The 20,269-nt window shown below is 41.0% G+C and overlaps 1 protein-coding gene across 1 annotated transcript; it reads right to left on the bottom strand.

Moving 5' to 3' along the window:
• Positions 1-19,626, bottom strand: ldb1b (LIM-domain binding 1b). Its single transcript, XM_019889175.1, has 11 exons — positions 19,500-19,626; positions 10,590-10,692; positions 7,575-7,619; positions 7,307-7,382; positions 7,126-7,228; positions 6,462-6,634; positions 4,792-4,914; positions 4,618-4,701; positions 2,838-2,961; positions 2,599-2,747; positions 1-877 (listed from the first exon to the last, which is right to left on the bottom strand). Exons 1-11 carry the CDS (start codon positions 19,540-19,542, stop codon positions 647-649), a joined length of 1,254 nt encoding a protein of 417 aa, XP_019744734.1. The 5' UTR covers positions 19,543-19,626; the 3' UTR covers positions 1-646.
• Positions 19,627-20,269: the final 643 nt, after the last annotated feature.

The raw sequence follows: 20,269 nt of genomic DNA on the forward strand, positions 1-20,269 counted from the left end.
AATTGTTGCATCTCACGCTAAAAGTGTGACAATTTCAACAATTTCGCAAGACGTCTCTAAATTCTGGCCTGCTCAGTTTGTCAAAGACACTTCTCACACACACACTTCACTGTGTGTGTCCGTCTCGCTCTCTCTCTCACTTGCCCACTCACCAATACTTAATCAACAAAGTTTTCTAGTGCCTTGCTGCATCAGAGCTGTCCAGAATTGAGTCGTTTAGAGGCTGGTGGACAAGTTGTCTCTAAGCATCTTGCCACCATGGCCATGCCCCACTGCTTTGTAGCATTCTTGAGTTAAGTGTGGTTTAGTTTTCTCCTGGGTTCAATCACCACGTCTTCTTCATCAGAACTATCATGTCACTGTCCAAAGTTGAAATTAGCAAGAACAGACAGGACATTTTGAGTATGATATGCGGAAAAGGACCAGAAGGGGGTTGAGGCCTTGATTTCGGAAAGTCACACCGTCATGATGAAGCTCTGGCAGGAGGTGTAACTGAGCTCCGCCAGGCACCGCGTGTTGGAAGAGTCCGAGCTCAAAACGCATGTCGGGGGTCTGCTAAGAAACCTGTTGCTCTCGTGACTATTGTCTTTGGGAAGGCTCAGAGGAGGGCGCGAGGGAATTGTGTTGTGAAGGAGGAGCCCAAACTCTATTGCGATGCCTGCGAGGTGGGGTTGTCGCTCTTGCTCTCCTGGCTAGAGGGCGCCTTGTTGTTCCATGGCGAGTTGGATCCCAGAGCCGGGGAGTTGTTGAAGCTGTCCTCGTCGTCGATGCCGTTGGCTGCGTCAAATTGGGTGTTCTCCAGCCGCGTAATCAAACGCTCGTCCTCGTCACCAAACTCCCCTCCCATCAGTGTAGGCTCTCCCACCACCATCACATCCTGCACAGCCAAAATAAAATGTTGAATACAGTCTAAATACGGCACTAGTAGTCAACATTCTTTGTAAATCATTGGACGATCAATCCCTACATAATCATGTTTCGGCACCCATGGACTTGCATATTCAGTTGTTTTCGTGTTGTTTATTGTTTTGGCCAAATGGATTTTGCTTAACCAGGGCTGGGCAATATGGCCGAAAATGTAATGTGGTATGCTGTAGTGCTGTGAATCTTAAACCCCCAGTGCTCAGCGACTGCTGTGCGGAGCTCTAATGTAAGTGGTTGGCCCCTGTCATGAAGTGAGGTCAGCTGGTGTGCTGAAGCGGGCAACCCAGGATGTTATGAATGCCCGTGCCACTTCTGTTGAGGTAGTCGATAACAAGGCAACAACTTCTGGCCACTTGGTGGTCCTGCCCACCATGGAGAGGAAGTGAGTCCATGTTCACTTGGTCAAAACAACTCTCTGGTACTAGAAAGCGTGCCACCGGGGCTCTGGTGTAGTGTTGTAACTTGGTGCGCTGGCATGCCATACAAATACCAGCCCACATCCTGACATCTCTCATGAGGCCAAGCCAACGTACTGGAGGCCTTTCACACCTGGATGGGAAAGGCCGTGGATGGTGTCAAATAGCGCTGCAGGCAGCAGGCACTATTGGGTGCGGCTGGCCGCTGGAGACATCACAGAAGAGTGTGGCATTAGCGTAATCAAATGTGATGTCCGAGAGACGCAATTCGGTGGCAGCTATATGGTATGCTTGTGTGTCAGAGTCGGTAGCCAGTTCAGCGGCTTTGACAGCGTAATCAAGCCCCAGGTGAAATATGAGGGATCAACACAGCCAGCATCTTTCCCATAAATTCGGATGGTTCGCCGTCGCACAAGGTGTTGAGGGACAGCAGGGTGTCTGCCTTCTCCAGTTTGGACAGTTCAAAGCGTCCCAAAAGGAATGACTTGAGCCCATCGTGCTTGCCAACAGCCAGTGGAGCCTCCAGCAGCACCCCCACTCTGGCTGTCATTAATTAAGGCAATCCAAAATGGAAGTATTTTGTAACATCCTGCATTATTCCTCTCAGCTGAAGGTGAGCCTTGATGTGCTGAAACCATGGCCATGGGTTGTGTTGTCAAAAGTCAGACAACATGACTGTTGCAGGCTAGATGCTTGCGTAGAAACCTGTCATTACTACTCACCTCAAGGTCAGCAAATTGTGGAGATGCGGTAAATGTCGAGACGAGGAGATGAAAGCAAGACATGCTTGTTAGCTTTCCGTACAAAGCTAATTCTTTACAGCGCAAGCGACTCTTCTTCAACCCTTTCAAGTCAATCATTCTTTTCTTCCTTGTGGGAGCCACACTGAGGTAGGTGTTAGTTTGCATTATATAATGTTAATACAAGATTTGCACTGAGTTGACTAGTCATTTATTTTAACAGTTAAGCCATGCTTTCGTTCAGCATGCATTCGCCACGCCTGGATAGCAGCGGCTTCTTTGTGGGCAGACGAGCACTCTGTGACTCAGCTGCGCTCAAAAACATGCTTTTGTGCCCAACATCTCCTCTTACGTTCTTGTAATTGTTGCTTGAAGTGTAACGGAATTCTGCGCCCACATTCTATGCCATTTATACACAAGAGCCTATAAAGGTCCATGTCCTGATGCAAGCAATGAATCAACAGAGCTTTCTGTCGAGTTTTGATAGCATAGAAAGACGATTCCAGTGATGTACTTACTGGAACCTGGCTGGACAGAGGGAAACCACTGCCAGGACTCTTCTTCTTGTTATTGTTGTTATTGTTAGTTCCTCCTCCTCCGCTGATGGTGCTGCCACCTGACATCTTACGCTTCCGTCGTTTGTTTGGGGCCTGTCTGGATGGCTCAGCTACACACGGGAAACAGGAAGTTACATGGATGGAAATGTTTGTGTGTTTTTACTACATTGTCAGATGTTGGAATATGTGTGTTCACATACCCGGAGGTGCCACCATTCGCTGCCATTTCTGGAAGAGGCAGGTCTTGAGGCAGTCTCTGGGGCTGAGGCTGTACGTCTTGTGTCTGGACATTAGTTCCTGCATGGGCTCCAGGATCACACACAACTAGAGCAGAGAGCACACGGGCAGAAAGCTGGTATTAAAATAAATTAAAAATAAATAAATAAAAACCCCTTCCTATTTTTAATGCCAACTTTTCAAGATGTTAAATATGAGTAACAATAAATTACACTATAATTCAGCATATATAATTTTTTTAGTACAATAATTTTCAAATTAATGTATACAACAAAATTAAAATATCATCAATGGAGTTCGGCTTTGCTTACAAGAGAGTAAGTAGTATGAAAGCTATAGCTTTAAAAATATACAGTATATCCACTATGTCCAGTAATCCCTCGTTTATCGCGGTTAATGAGGACCAAAACTACCCGCGACAAACGAAAATCCACGAAGTAGCGACCGACCAATTAACATATACAGGTAAAAAAAATTTTTTTTTTTTAAAGTCCGCAAAAAGTCCGCGAGAAGCTGCAAAACAACACCGAGTCACATAGAGCAACATATACAGTACTGTACTCCATGTATATTAAAAAAAAAAACCTTTTTTTTTTTAATGTTTGAAAAAATCCGCAATGCACTGCAGCCGCGAAATAGCGAGGGATCACTGTATAGTCATAAATTATTCTCATTATGATCTCTCTAGGGGAAATTCAATTTACACTTTGTTCTACATAATTTTGGTGCACATCACACAAAGTTGACAACACATGCAGTCATGCATAGAAAGATGTCAGAATGAGGAAATGCGCAACAATTGATTCCAATAAATTTTATTAGCAGCAGGTCTTGTAAAGTGACCCTCTATTTCCTTATGGATGAGTTACAAGTTACATTTTAGTTGACTTCTTGGTACAAACCAAGCTTACCGCAATACATAGCCCTCAAAGAAATACACATGCATAATTTTAATGACTTCGTGTAGTCTTCATTTTATAAACCCACACAAAATTGAGTTTTCAGCAAACAATATGGGACAAAGTCATTGCGGTCTGTGGGACCAAAAGGTATTCAACACTATTTATTTACTTTTCTTTATTTGGCTGCATGTCTGCTTCTGCTGAGCCTGTGTTTGACATAGTACAGGTACATCACACAGCTGGTGCACTGTCAATGAATTCTCCATTGTTTATTGATAAAAATCATCATTAATTCAAGGTTCAACATCATGAAGAAATATTGTGCATGTCTTCAATAGATGTATAGTTTGATGCAATTGAGGGATGCACTAATTCATTACCTGACTGAAACCAGGGTGAAAATAAAAAGCCACACCAACTATTTCTCTCCTAGAGGAATCTGCTGCTTTTTCATCCACAAGTATTCTGCTTTTCCTTTTGTTTAAAGTAAGAATTTGGATATGTGTAAAATACAGAAATTGCAAGCGTAACTGACCTCTTTATGCGGTGCGCTGTATGGTGACGAAAATAAGGCACATTCACCAACTCAAGACTGTGACTCACGCAGTGAACATTGTTCAGAAGGCACATAAACTTGCAAACCCAGTCTGACTTGTACACATATTATTAGAGACTAAGACGCGTGTCTTAGTCTCTAATAATACGCCTGAAGATCACCCTTTTATCTCTACGCACCTGCAAGACAGTCTTCAGGTGTATGGTCAAATTAAAAAAATATATTATTGAAGTAAAAATTGGGTAAGACCAAGTGGAGGGTCATGATGTTTTGTGTACTACTTACTCGGAGGTAGTTTAGAGTAGAGTTTGACAGGCCACATCTTGTAATATTTTTGGACAGCTGGTCAAGCATCTGTGGGTCCTGGGCCTGAGACGGTATTCAACAGGACAGAGTAAATAACTTGACACACATAGACAATAACATGATATAAAAGATTCAGGGCTGCCATCCACTCACATGCATGGCCAGTATACTGCGAGGGATGAGTTCACGATGTTGTCGGATGCTAAAGTGCCACGTTTTTATCCTCATCATGTCGTCAAACATGAACTCCAAGTACAAGCGCCCCTCAACACACACCTACAGAAGGGAAGGTGAGTAGGATTGTGAATGTGCATATTCAGAGTTTGATCATTACACGGATTGCTGCATCTCATCCTGCGTCATTGGAGAAGGGTTCACAACTAATGTTGTTAGTTAATTGATCCTTGAAATTGATTAGCGATTAACAAAGAGCATTTACCTTGTTTGACTTGGCACTACAATGATGCCTCAAGTAGACAAATACTATATTAACAGGGATTGGGCAGTGGCCCTGATAATTGCCTGTAACTTAATTCTTCCTGTTACCAAGCCATATTGGATATATGCCATCAACTCAGCGGCCCCTCTCGCATCCCGGCACACAAAGCAGAGCCCAACCCATTCAAACATGTTGAGGATGGATAATTTTTTAGGATTGAAAGTTTTTCTTCATTTTCAGAGTCCTAAATCGTAATGTTCACATGTTACAAAGTGCCTGTCAATTTAAGTCTGTGTTAGGATGTATGCAGCATTGCATCAACAAAAAAAACAATCTCCTCATTGAGTTCGTATGCGGGTGTTCTACTCATTATGTTATAAGTTATATCATGGATATGGTTGCCTGAAGAGTAGGCCCCTCCTTTATTTATTTATTTATTTAAATTTGGGGCGATTTGATGCCCTTCCATTTGTTTTCTGTAGACTAAAACAATGTTGATAAAGTTATTCCTTGTATTTCTTTTTTCTTGAATTTACAACAATGTTAATGACAAGTTATCCAATTTCTAATGGTGGCAGAGAATTGTTGGGTGTGTGAAATGTTTTCTTGTTTCTTGGGGGGATGTATTCTTCCTCTGGGGGCTTAACAGAAAATAATTGAATAGCGCTGGCTTAGAAGGATGTTGTGACCATATATAATCCTAAATATATCCCTTCATAATATTACCATGTTTTACCCACGAGTAAGTGTAGCGTATTATTTATTAGGTGAATTTTTTTCATACGTAACAACTCACCGGGTTATAAAGCACATTATCTTTGTGAAGCATCGTATGTTAAATATAGTTTATTGTGATTATACTGCATGTTTATTTGACATATTTAGCGTTATCATGTCAGGTTGAGACCGAACACGAAATATCGGATGGTGCCACATCTTGCCTGCTTCTGTTCGCCAAACAACTACATTGGAGGGTGGGCGTAGTTCTGGTTCTGGTATGATGAAAACATTAACACCTGCTAGTGATTAGATATGGATGGATGAGAATGAGAAGGCGATTGCAACAGGAAGTCATTTGAATTAAAGACGTCCCACTAAATAAGGCCTACTGTCAATTTTTGAGACACCTGCATTTTATGGTCCGAAAAAATACGGTACTTCGGCATACACCTTCCCTCTGAATTTAAACTCATAATATGAAAATTAATTATATTTGGCTGTCACTATTACAGGGATGTGGTGAAAAAATGCTCGCAGAGTGAAGAAGAAAGAAACGATTTTTACCTTGTGTTTAGTATCTGTAAGTTAAATCAACCATTTTGGAATACAGCTATGTTCTAGACGGATACGGGAATAAAAGAAAATAGAAGAGGGGGACACTCACCTGTGTGAACATTGGCTTTCCATTCTGAGAGACCATGGTGCACTGATCACAGTCAAGTGAGACAAAGTTGTTGTGAAATGATTCCTTGGGGTGTTTCAGGACATAGTAGAGCTCAGTGGCACCACCTTCAAATATACTCCGAAAATATCTTGGAATCAACGTCCGACCAATTGCTTGATGGGTGGAAAGGAAACAAATGGGTCACACAACAAAATGGATAATTTAGTTTAACAGTGGATAACAGGCTAAATACGGGTGTAACAAAGATGGTTTAAACCAGAAAATAGTTTTTTGATTTGAAAGATGTAAGCACATCAAATCGAACTGAATCTAATCGTTCCACTTTTGTATTAATCGAGATACGTAAAACTATTTTATGAGCAAGATGTATCTTATAAGCAAATGGCACATTTGATTCAAATGTAACAACAAAAAAAGGCTGTGCCTTATACCCTCTCGAACTGAGCTGTAATATATTGAATCAAATTGTAATCCCACGGAGTGGAATCAAATCGTTCCACATTCAAACTGTACTCTCCTTGAATCGTTTCGCACTTCACACATCCAAAACCGTATCAGATCATCTTTGGCATAGAAATGCACACCCGTACTAAATAGGCAGCACATCAGCAGGATGGTATGTTCATTTGACATTTGTCCTTACTGTAACGCTTGGGCCCATCTTCCAGACAGAAAGTAATGGTCAACATGGCATCATCTTCAAAAAACTCTGTAGTAAATGCATCCCACCATAGGTTATCACACTCCTACAGTTTGGAAAAAGGACAGATATTCCATTACCCACACACAGCGCTAGTGTTATGCAAAAGCGAGAATTTACAAACCTCTGTCCAGTTCTGTAGCCGTTTGTTTAGTTCAAATATTCTGTAGTCTGTCTGGTTGCCATATGGTGTGTGCCTCCTACACAATAAAACGACAGGAGGTGATAACAAAAAAGTACAACAGTTGGCGTGTGGTAATAAAAGAGAAGGAAAATTCTGAGGTGCAGCACTATCAGAGTTGTTTAAGAAGCTCAATTGGCCGGATCAGACATTACTGCTCAATTGGATACGATAGGAGACCACAACATTAACTGATTTCAAGTTGTCTTACCCTATGCCTGGCTCCAGGTATGTCGGAGGATACATTGGGGTTGGACTGGAGAAGCAAGAGAGAGAGAGAGATCCTTTTAATCACATATAGTGCAACCAACAAAGATCACAGAAACTGTCAGACAAATAGGATGAGACTATAAATCTAACACTTCTCCACTCCACCCAACATCAGATTTATTCTTACCTAATAGAGCCCACAAGAACCATATTCTGGACAACACTTCCCTTAGTAGCACACAGCAAGACATTACCATAATCTATTAAATATAATTACGCATACAATTAATTGATCTTAAACAGAAAAAAAGAGAGGAAACAAGGAGCAACTTTGGCATCATTTTTATGGCAATGAAAAAAGAAGCCCCAATGACTATTATGGTGATTTTTCAAGGCAAATTCAACTTTGGCCCAAATGCAAAACTTGCACTCTGCTGAAACCTGAATAACCAACCCCCGTGAAATCTTTCTTGCAGAGAACCGATAACAGGTCGGCTGCAGGAATTTCCTCATTCTCAAATAGTTCACTTCACCAGAATAACATCATTCTCCAAGGCTGTCCGTTGGCAAAACTAACACAAATGCTTCAATACTGCGTGTTAAAATATATGGACATTGAGATTTGAACATTTTAAAGTATTCAAATCGACATCACAATGTAGTAGAATGCAATTTTCGAATTGCAAAGAATGCTATTCGCAAAAAAATAAATAAATAAAAATACTAATACTGTAGTAGGGTGAGGTATAGTGAAGTAGTACGGGTGTCTCTTGCGTCAATCTCCACTTCGTCGTGCAAATGATATCATTTTATAAAATAAATACAAGCATACAATATATTTTTAATTGAAAAAAGCAGCGATGTATATATATATAGTCATACCTCGTTTTTCGACCATAATCCGTTCCAGAAGGCTGTTCAAAAACCGATTTGTTCGAAAACTGAAACCACGCTCTTTTATTAAAAAAAAAAAATCCTTATTGAACATGTCTGTTCATCATGGAACGCTAAACGAGGAAGCGTCACTTCCTTGTCTACCCGAGGAAGCGTCACTTCCTCGTGTAAGGAAGACGAGAGGAGTCAAGTGACGCATTCACGTGTGCCCAGTTTGTTCAAGAACCGAAATTCGGTCGTCATCCGAGGCATAAAAAAAACTTGAAATTTTTGGTCGAAAACCGATTTGGTCGAGAACAGAGACATTCAAAAACCGAGGTTTGGGGGTCGCGATATCGGTCACAGTGGCACGCACAGGCACGTCGTCTCTCTACCCAATGCAGCAGTCGTAAATTGCAGCAACGACGACACAAAAAATGTGAAGACACTCAGGGTAAGCCAAAATATGCTTCTAAAATATCCTAAGTAAGCCCTGCCTGCTATAAAGCTGCCTCACTGAAGAGAGGCAACCAGGCGGTTAGCAAATGTGACATGTCCAAACGACGTAACTTCATATCGATGTTAAATGAGTGTAAATTACTTGTTGACAAGCAAGTTTGTTTGCCCAGGTTATAAATCAATACTTTTGTAGATGAGAGAAATCAGGCACGTACCAAACAACTATATAACTGCCTCGATTTGTCATTTTGGCCCGCACACGGCAATAAATATCCATGTAAATGTATTGTTAAACATTAGATAAATCAAATGCACTCAAATCGAGGAATGCCTCATTCTATATTAATGCTTCCGGGCCTTTCCAAAAACTGGGGCCATTTGCATCACTAGGAAATAAAATGTATATATTGCACTATACAAAACATAAAAATACATTTTTGTGTATATACATACATATATATATATATATATATATATATATATATATAGTGCTTGATGTTAACATTGTACTAGCATAAATGCCATTTGTGGCTTTTGTTCATGTACTCGCTGATTTTGTGCAAAAAAAAACCTCCAAGAGTTTCAGGAGGGTTTTTTTTTTTGTTTTTTTAATTTTAGACAATAGATCTAACAAAAAGTGCAGGGAGCTCCCAGAGTCATCAGCATGTTTTTAAAACTTACGTTATTTATTCTCCTAATCAAACTCAACTACTCAAAACTGTCATCATGGCCTCATGCCCATTCATCCTTGCACGTTGAACATTGTCTTTTTTTGTCAAGTACAAAATGACCTTGGAAGTCAATTTTATGAAATTCAAGACTCTTGCATGTTCATTCTGCTACATCCACAGCTTTAATGCCTTGGCATCTTTGCACACATTAAAGCCTTGAATAAAAATTACCCTTACATCTTTTATCATATTTATTTCATCGTACATTACTTTCACAAGATCTGAGACTTACTGGGCTAACCTAGGACCTCTGGGATTCTATTTTGTGCCATGTCAGGTGGAAATGTGTGTTGGAAGGACAAAAAAAGTGCTTGGATGCTTGTATCTTTGAATTTCGAGGAAAGTAAAGGTCCTTGAATCTTTGAAAACTCAAATTGAAACATAATTTGAAAGGAGAAAGACAAAATAAGAACGTAAAATGAGAATATACTAAATTAATATCCATTGGAAAAACAAAAACAAATGTCAGCTGTTCATGTGCATGTTGCCCCCTTAAGGGCAGAGTGGTACCGTGCATGGATGGAGTAAACACTCAGAATGAGAAGAGAAGTTGTCAACGAACTCTATTAATACAGCTCGTATTTCACGGATTGGGAAGAATGGATATTTCCGCAGTGTTTGTGCATTAGTTGAAAGAATATCACTTTTTCCGTTACCATATCAATGGAGTCCTCCCTTAACTTAAGCAATCGCACAAGCAATGTTAAAGGGTGCCATTAAACAACTTAAAGAATGCTCAGGAACGGCAGAATCTCACACACCCACACACACACTACACTACACGCTTGCTACGCAAGCAACATGGTGCAGTCAGGGTACTTTCACAACGTCGGCAACTTGTAAACGCACCACGCCGTTCTGCGATTGTAACATTTTAAAGATCGAGAAAAGCCCAAAGCATGATTTAAATTTTAATTAATCTGCCAGATTTAATTCACAGTCACAAAACTCACCCCACGTCTCTGTCCAGCATGGTGCCGGGATGGAAGGGGGGGAAAGTGCTACCGTTGGGGGGCTCCTTGGGGGAGTACAGCTTGAACGACTTTGAGGAACAGCCTGGAAGAAAAACCAGAGGGGAGAAAAAAATTAAAACAAAAGGTAGTATTTGTTTCTTATCTTTGAGGAACTGCAGTTAATTTACAGCGTTGATAATAAACTGAAAATAATAAATTAAACATATAGTATAGCGTAAAAATTATGCATAGAACACTTCTGGAAGACACAACCACCTGGGGCTATTAAGTCCTATATTATGACAAAAAAATTAAATGACTGACAAAAAAGTTCCTGTGCAGCGGGGCACCGCTATTCCCCGGGGTTTGGAACGAGGCTGGCCCGCGAATAGCGAAAATATGACACTGAGAATTTTTTTGTGCATGTGTTTTTACACACACACACACACACACACACACACACAGATAAACATTCCATATTCGCTTTCCATGGAAAACGGATGGAAATGAGGGAAAAGTAGTTCAATAAAATTTAAAATACCGAACATTTTTTGAAAAATAATTTCAATTATGCTAATCGACATCGAGTGTTAGGGGGTACACGCCATTGTATGCACTGTGCTTCTGTTACACACTTATCAATATAATACAGTCCACAAGTACTAACAGACATCGCTAAACACAAAGTCCCTTGCCCCTAATACTTGTCTAATTGACCAGCTCTCTTCAGGCTACCCACAGTAGCAGCCACCAGGTCACGACCCCAGCCGTTACCATGGTGAAGCCCCGCCTTATGATGTCTTGTCTCAACATAATAAAGGTATGCCCCCTTGTCTTTGTGTGACAGATTTTCAAGCACATATAAAGGGGTAGTGCTTGTTCATGAACAACAACAAAAGTATAAAGTATTTTCATTTTTAAAATGTTTAATTCACATTTCCATAGTATACCTGTACTGTATTCCTACTAGACAATGTGACAAACACTAGTATGCATGAATATTCCCAAAAAATATTTTGACTGTGATAACACAAGATTATTGTTTTGTCAGGAAATAAAACAAGTTTCACAACTTCAACCACAAAACTATGCCTTCATTTCATTGTCAACAGAAGCCATTTATCATGCAAGCAAATCGTAATGTGCAATGGACTGAGCGCAACAACAAGAGGGAGGGGAAAAACCCCTAACACAAATGGAGTTGATAAATAAATAAATAATCGATGTTATGCGTCCATTAGTTGGTGAGAGCTCCATTAGCTCCTCTTCTCCCCTGTTAGTGGTTAATGACAGGCAGTCCCAATCACATCAGCAGGATTCCACTTCCTCCATTGGGAATTTGTTCATTCCTGTCCAACAAGCTGCACTGTCCAAACACACACACAGTGAACATGCATGATATGCCGAGGCTCAACACTACTTGTATGACACCAATGACTAAAAGATACCCGCTCAAGAAAAATATGCACAAAAACTAACTACTGTATTCACTTGAAAACAACAAACGTTACGAAGACTTCAACCACTCAGCAGCTTGTAAGGAAACACAAACAAATCAAACTTTTCCTACAAACAAAACCTGCTGCGAAACGGGGAGGTTCGTTATAAGTTGAATGTAACACTTGCAAAGGCATCGTGGACACGTATATTATTTCTCAATCCGTTCACACACATTTTATGAGGGACTGCGAGGTTACAAAGGCAATTAGAAAGGCACTAAGCGCACAATGCTAAACATTAGCAGCTAGCTATACGAAGCGCTAGCTTGACACATTTCGAAGCAAAACACGGATTCGGGCGCGCATGAAAGTAAATAATATAGAAGCAGACAAACTTTAAACATTCACAACAAACGCTCTTACTGGCTTTCATCGCCAATGGGTGAAACCAGACCACGTCGAAGATTTAGTGGACGTGCTCACGTTAGCAAGCCCAGATGGCAGCTTGTATCCACCGCTAGCTGCTCTGCTAACGCCTTAGCATTAAATCTCTTTTTAAAGCACAAGTCACCAAAATAAGCAACGAAATCGCAGCCCCATCAGCCGGTCTGTCATAACTAATCGTGGCACCGGCTACGGAAGACATGCGCGGCTTGTAGCCTGGCCGAGCGAGCGTTTACCTGCGCTGAAGTCCAATGAGAAAACGAATGTTTACAGATCTGTGGTAGGGTCCGTGTGTACGCTCCGATAGGCCCGCTGAATGAACGGCGAGGCGCAACGGAGCCAACACAACAAGTCCCAGTGAAGGCGATCGATGCAGTTCTCCGCGAACTGTGAGGCCCAGGAAACGAACGATACGGCCCAAATTGCGGGAGTGTGACCGCTATGTGTTGTCCCGCATGAGGCCTTGTCAAAGGGCTGAAGCCTGTTGTGGGTTTACATACGGACCCCGATGAGCCCTTTGTTCACGGGAGGACATGAACAATAGCTCAAGGCCCTCCTCCTCCTCCTCTTCTTCTTCTTCCTCCTCCTCCTCCTCCTCTCTCTCCGCAGTACATTTGCTCGTCTCTCCTCTGACCGCCACCACCAGTCGCCCCCCTCCACTCCAAAGCTCGTATAGGTTGTCTGCTAAGCATTTTTCCCCTCTTCCTCCTCCTCCTTCACCCCATGTCGTTCTTCTAAGTGACACAGATGAGAATTGGCCTAATGCAGCCAAGTGGAAGTACGTTTGGAAATGAAGATCATGTTGACTGCAAAGTGATGTTCATGTGCACCTAATTAGTGCACACCAGCTTGAGTTGCATCAGTAAAAGAAAGAAAGAAAGAAACAAAGAACTTTTTTAAATTTAACATTTTAAAATTTCATATAAATACTGTATCACAAAAAGTGGATACGGTATTTATGTGCCTACTGGAATAGCATTTAATTGTTCTGCTTAGTTTTACTTGGTTTTCTAATTAGTTTTAGTTAATTTTAGAAACGTAAGATGTAGTTTCAGTTACTTTTAGTTTTTTAAAAGCATTTTATTTTCGATTTTCTTTGGGGTGTTTTTTTTCGATTTCATTTTCAAAAATGGTTTTCCATTTTAATTTTTGTCATTCATTTATCTTTTTCTCATTTTCTATATCACAAAAAAAGAGTGCATGCAGTTCTTATGTCCACTGCATTTTTGGTTGAACTAAAAAAAAAATTGCACTACACTTTGAATGTGTCTCATTTGTTTTCAGTGAAGTTTCTCATTGATAAACTCAGGTATTTCGTATCAATTTTTGTGACACCGTACAGACGAATAGAAAATGTTGTGTCGTATGTCGTTTGCATGGGTGTATGATTCTCACTTTGGTTGAAAGTGTTTTTGGATTGGCCTTAAGGGTTAGCGGTCTTCTCTGTCCCTCTGTCTCTGTCTCTCTCTCTTTCTCTCTCTCTCTCTCTCTCTCTCTCTCTCTCTCTCTCTCTCTCTCTCTCTCCCCCACTAAAAACATTGGTTCATATTTTCATTTCTAATACAGAAGTGTAAAACTATGATAACATTGTGTATTCGCAAGGCTGTGTGATTCTTATAGCATTGTAGTATTCAAAAGGTACTGCTTTTCTCCCACCCTCTGTTCCACAGTCACACATGCACACTCGCGTTCACACACACGCGCACAGAGCATTAAGCCTAAAGGAGAATCCCATGGCCTCTAAATCTGCTTAAATCGCCTCAAAATATAATCAGATATTCAGATCACAGCCAGAAAGGATTCACCCATATGGATAAAGTTGGAAATAAAAAAAGAACAGGTATTATTCAGTCTATGTCTGTCATGTGTGGATCAGCAAAAACAGGGTGCTGAGTTTTGCACATACAGAGAGTGAAATCACATCCATGCAGCCAGCCATCCCTTTTCTACATTGCTAGTCCTCGCTGGGGTCATGGGGGAAACCATTGCAACAACGCAGGAAGGCCAGAGCCCATTTTAGAAAACCCAACCTCAGAACTGTTAGAGGAAGGTACGAAGCAGTAACCACGAGCACACCGTGACAAGTGAAAATGCAGCACTTCATAATTTTAAAAAATGTTTTTTTTTTTTAATTAACATATGAGCACATGGGCAAACAATAACCATATTATGGTAACATGTCCATCTATTCTAGTCTGGAATGAAGACAAAATTAGGCAGCAGTAATAAGTCAGGTGACTCCAGTAATTAAAGGTTCACATACATATTAATATATCTGTCTTACTGACTTAATTAAAGTACGCTTCATAACTCTGAGGATTACCCTGACCTGAAACAACCCCCCCCCCCTCCCCATACCTCTTTTTTCTATCTAGAGCCTATCCGGTTGACTTCAGGCGAGAGGCGGGATGCATATAGACAAACAACCATTCACGCTCACATTCAGACCTGACAATGTAGTCTTCAATTAAGAAGCATGTTTTTGGAGGAATTTGGCGAGGGGGAACATGTACAAACCTCAATTCCAATGAAGTAGAGGCATCGTGTGAAACGTACATTAAAACAGAACATATTTGCAAATCAAACTATAGCAATTGATTTTGTGTCTAGCGCAAAATGGGGGCTAACAGTGCACATGGGTGGAGTTTTCTTTCTTTGGGCATTTTCATAGACGGACACAGTTAGAAATGGATGTTTGAGCTTTGTGGGAGTGAACACAGCCGACTTGATTCTCGGCCAATCAAAGCAGCTACTCTCAATTTCTTTAACTACACACCCCAATTCCAAAGAAGTTGGGACATTGTGTGAAATGTCAATAAAAACATAGATATAATTTCATCGAGGCGGCCCGATGATCCAGTGGTGAGCGCATCAACCTCCCAGTGTTTCCCAAAAATGTGGACAAGGGACACAAAAGACTGGCAAATTTCAGGAGTGCTCCAAAAAACACCTGTTTGAAATATGTCACAAGTGACAGGTTATTTGGAAACAGATGAGTGTCATGATTGTGTATAAAAGGAGCATCCACAAACGGCTCAGTTGTTCACAAGCTCGGGTGGAGCGAGGTTCACCGCTTTGTGAACAACCGTGTGAACAAATGGTCCAACAGTTTAATAACAATGTTTCTCAACATCCAATTGCAAGGAATTTAGAGATTTCATCATCCACAGTCCAAAATATAAATCAAAAGACTCAGAGAATATGGAGAAATCTATTGCATGTAAGCGGCAAGGCCGAAAACCAACACTGCATGCTGGTGACCTTCGATCCTTCAGGCAGTACTGCATCAAAAACCGACATCAATGTGTCAAGGATATCACCGCAGGGGCTCATGATCACTTCACAAAACCAATGTCAGTAAACACAGCTCAGCACCACATCCGTTCAGTGCAAATCCAAACTCTACGATGCAAAGCAAAAGCCATTTATCAACAGCACCCAGAAACGCCGTCAGCTTTTCTGGGCTCGACCTCATCTGAGATGGAGTGACACAGAAAGGAAAGTATGCTGTGACTTGTGAATTCCACAGTTCAAATTGTTTATGACACAAGGAAATTCAAAGAGCAAAAGGACCATCCGGATGGATTGAATGTTCAAAAGCCAGCATCTGTGATGTTAGTGTCCAAAGCAAGCGTAACTTGCACATCTGTGAAAGCCACATTCATTCTGAAAGGTACATGAAGATAACATTATTTTCAAGGACGGTTTAGCTTCTTAGTCAAAGAGTGCCAATAATATGCTGACCTGCCAGCAGTTTTGTCTCCAGTTGAAAATGTGACACATTATCAAGCGCAAAATATGACAACGGAGACCCCGGACTGTTGAGCAACTGCAGTTATGCATCAAGAACGGAATGAATTCCACCTACAACGCTTGAACAATGAAAATCAGAATCATCTTTATTGGCCAAGTATGTAGAACACACAAGGAACAGTGGCCTTCGTTCCCAACCGCTTGAGTGTTGTTAAAAGCAAAGGTGATGCAGTGGAAAACATGTCTTTGTCCCAGCTTTTTTGGAATGTGTTGTGGGCATCCAATTCAAAATGAGAAAATATGTGCAAAAAAAAACCACCCCAAAACAAACAAAAAAAAACCCAAACAAAAACAATCACGTTTTTTAGTTTGAACATTTGACACCTTGATCCCCATTTAACGAAAACAGGTGCACGTGCGTTCCTCGTAAAAACTTTTCATTTGCGTGTGGGTGCAATCATGTTTTACTGTTTTGGGGAATTTGACAGACCGTGCTGCTCCTCGCGAGGCATTTCAGCGGATGTTTTTTATTGCACACCTCCGACGCACCTGACAATTTGGTTACAGAAAGTCGACTAGATTGAAGACAAGGTGAAACCAGGTGAAACCAAGTGTAATGCAATTTTGGTGTATTTGATCAAGGCGCAGGCAGACAGATTCTGCACTCCACTGAAACGTGTGGTGGATATCATTGTATTTCATTCATACATATGTCAACAGCGTGCATCAAATCCTCTGAATAACTCTAGAAATCAATTCACTGAATTGAATTACGTGTCTGCCATGTAGTCTGTGGCTGTGTCTAAATTCACAGCCCGCATGGCATCACTTCCGGCACGACTCGACTGCACGTGGTGTCCAAATTCACATTAAACCTGTCCAAATTTGCCATGGTTTGTGGGGTCCACTGGTGCTACATGAGGAGGAGCCTTTGGAGGTGTCAAAGGATCCAGCCTGCAAATTGGCTTTCTAGAATTTGGAAACAACATGCAGTCGAAAATGTTTTGAATGACGCAACCTGTAGATTTGGACACATCCTGTGTGCCTGACCTGCACTGAAATTAAATGTAATATTACTTTTTCAATTTAACTACTGAGATAAATAGAGTTTTCCACACAACTGCAGAAAACTGCTATTTGGTTTCTTACTACAACATGATCACCCTATAATGTAGTTGTTTTAAAGTGCTTTATAAATAAAGTTGAGTTGAGTGAACAAGTAAATAAACCATCTTCGTATCGAAGTGCCATGTCAATAGTTTGACTGAAAATCCATGACATTGTGAAGTCGCTATGCAAAGCTATAAATGCAATGGCATTCGTCAACAAAATAATTTGTTACATCCATTCTCAGTTGGCTATTACAGATGTGTTGAATGATGATGAGCGGTTCAAATATGCACCTCTGTAAAGGACAATGTGTCAGACTTTAAGGAGATAAACTTCAAGGCACGCCACTCACCTGACCAGAGACCAAACGAGGCTGAGCTTGATTTTATGTGGATACTGTATACTGTATTTCATCAAACATAGTAAATGTATGACACAATTACTTTCACAGCCTTGGAGGTTTCTCTCAATATTTTTGGCAGCATCCGTTTAGTTTACTACAAGGGTGAAGAGTCCCTTACGGCATCGCGTGCGAATGTGTAACCTATGTGGACTTGTCTGTCTTACACTATGATCATGGTAGCCATGGTAACGCAAGCAAGTTTTCACAACTGGAGAGTGGCTAAGAATCATCTATGGGCACACAGGGGTTAATCCTATGTGCGTGTGTGTGTGTGTGTGTGTGTGTGTGTGTGTGTTTTGTAAGCTTTGCCATTGAAATGCTACATGACTGGGACTGGGTTAATCCACAGAGCAAGTGTTGGGTGATGGAGATGCAGTGGGGGTAGGAGGTGTATCAGGATAAGGCTTTAAGGGCTTACACACACCGTCTCTTTCGCTGTGAGGCACAGGGCAGGCCTTATCTTCAAGCACCACCCTAACCAGTGACACACAAACACGCACATACACACGACGCACACAAATGTTAAGCCGCTGAACCTTCCCTGCACTGGCTAGCCTCATAGCTAAAGCCACAAATCCAAGTACTATGTAAGCAGAATATATCACCGAATGGAAAAAATAGATTTAAAAAAAAAATGTATTTTTGTTTGCTTGTCAGACTACATTTTAGACAGTAGCAGTTTGTGCTACTGACAAGAATGGGCAGTAAATGAGCATGGGTATGATCAGCAAATGCTCCATAATGCGAAGCAATCCACTCATGCAAAAGATTGATTAGCTTCTTCCATTAACAGCCACGCGACTATTCTAATTAAAACACAATATGATTCAAGTTAACCTCAAAATATATGATCATAGACGATTATGTTGTATTCCAGCCAGGGAGAAAACAATTGATATTACTATCAATGTGTATTTTGTTCACTATGGGCTTGGTTTAGTTAAAATCTTGCACGTCATTTAATGATGAGCAACCGAACACTATATGGCCAAAGACATCATCTGTGTTCAAATGACAGTAGAAAGCATAAAGAATAACAACTAAATCCAATGAAAGCATCAGGAAATCTTCTTGTGTTTGGTTGCTTTTTCACATCACAGCTTAAGATAACCGATTATGTTATATGTAACACAGAGCAATGATTCCGTTGGGAAATGTTTGTGTAAACACAAACATTTCTCATGATCCTTATTGTGGTGTTCATAGCTCAATTCCCTTGCGTGCGTCTGTCTGTTTTATGGTTCTTCAGCCCCTAATTTCCCATTCACACAGCTTAGTGGCCATGGCTGGCATCCACTACTGTAACTGTTTTCTTTTGCCCAAGGGGCAGGCGTGATTGACACCTATGAATTCATTTCCAGCAACAAGGGGCCAAGCACACATTTGAGGTGAATCACAATCAATGGCATAAAAAAAAAAATTTAAAAAAATTAAACACATCAGACTATAAGAGAGGGTTGCCATTTTTCTAGTAATGAGCCTACCTGAAATAGTTGGTGAACAAATATTAATTTTACATTTGATAAGTAATTAAAGGGGGCACACTATGAATAAACTCCCCGATGTGCGCTGAGCGAAGTTGACCTCTCTCTTTAATCCAATTTAATCAAAGCACGAGCAGCGGGATAAAAAAAAAAAACCCAGATGAGAATGAACCAGAGCTGAGAGAAGCCACAGCAAAAAAAGTCTGGCTTGAATGTGCCTGAGTCATGTGCTGCTGAATCAGCTGTGCGAGAGGCCACAAGGAAAAGGTCATCTTACCTCCCTCAGTTTCTAGCTGTGACATGGCCATTTTGTCACCCATAAAGTCACGTTGACCGCGATACACTGCTCAAAATCCTACACTCTTGTGTCGTGTGTTCATGCCTCTCCCTCTGTGTGATATCTCCAGTGTCCAGACTGTCAGCTCGGAGGCATTGCAGGGTAAGGAGGGGGCACTTCCACTCACTAGTCAACAGGAAACTGAATGTCTGCCTCAGTTCTGATAACAACCATCCCGTTTGCCCTCTCTTAACAACTCACCCTTCCGCGCTCGTCTGAAGTCAGCTGACTAATGCAAAACGACTATTATTAAGTTCCTGTTTACCACATTAAATAGAAATTTTGCTTCCTATAATTTGTGCAACACAATGATGAAACACCTTGATTTGTCTAGTGGGGTACAAAATTTTATTGATTGTCTCAATGGTATGCGCCCTGTGATTGACTGCTGACTAGTCCACCTTTTGCCCGAAGTCAGGTGGGATGGACTCCAGCTCTCTGCAACCCTGAACAGGATAGTAAATGAATGAATGGATGATTTATTATTCAGCAGCACGGTGGACTAATCTTGAGAACATCTGCATCACAGTTTGGAGGTTTTGAATCTCAGCACCCGCAAAACTTTGCATGTCCTCCATGTATTTACGTGGGTTAGCTCTAAGTAATCCAGATACCTCCAGAATTGTAAATACATGCATGTTAGATTAAGTAAGGTGAATGTGAGTGTGAATGGCTGGTTGTCAATTTGTGTCCTTCGATAATTGACTCAC

Source organism: Hippocampus comes, unplaced genomic scaffold (genome assembly GCF_001891065.2).
Source record: "Hippocampus comes isolate QL1 unplaced genomic scaffold, H_comes_QL1_v1.1 scaffold86, whole genome shotgun sequence".
Taxonomy (NCBI): domain Eukaryota; kingdom Metazoa; phylum Chordata; class Actinopteri; order Syngnathiformes; family Syngnathidae; genus Hippocampus; species Hippocampus comes.

Bases quoted from the DNA above. Each gene is read 5' to 3' on its own strand.
- ldb1b (XM_019889175.1), bottom strand. From the start codon at position 19,542: ATGGGTGACAAAATGGCCATGTCACAGCTAGAAACTGAGGGAG. The intron at 7,229-7,306 runs GTTTGTAAATTC...TCCAAACTGTAG, and splicing joins GGCTACAGAACTGGACAGAG to GAGTGTGATAACCTATGGTG. The intron at 6,635-7,125 runs GTAAGGACAAAT...CCACCCATCAAG, and splicing joins AGATGGGCCCAAGCGTTACA to CAATTGGTCGGACGTTGATT.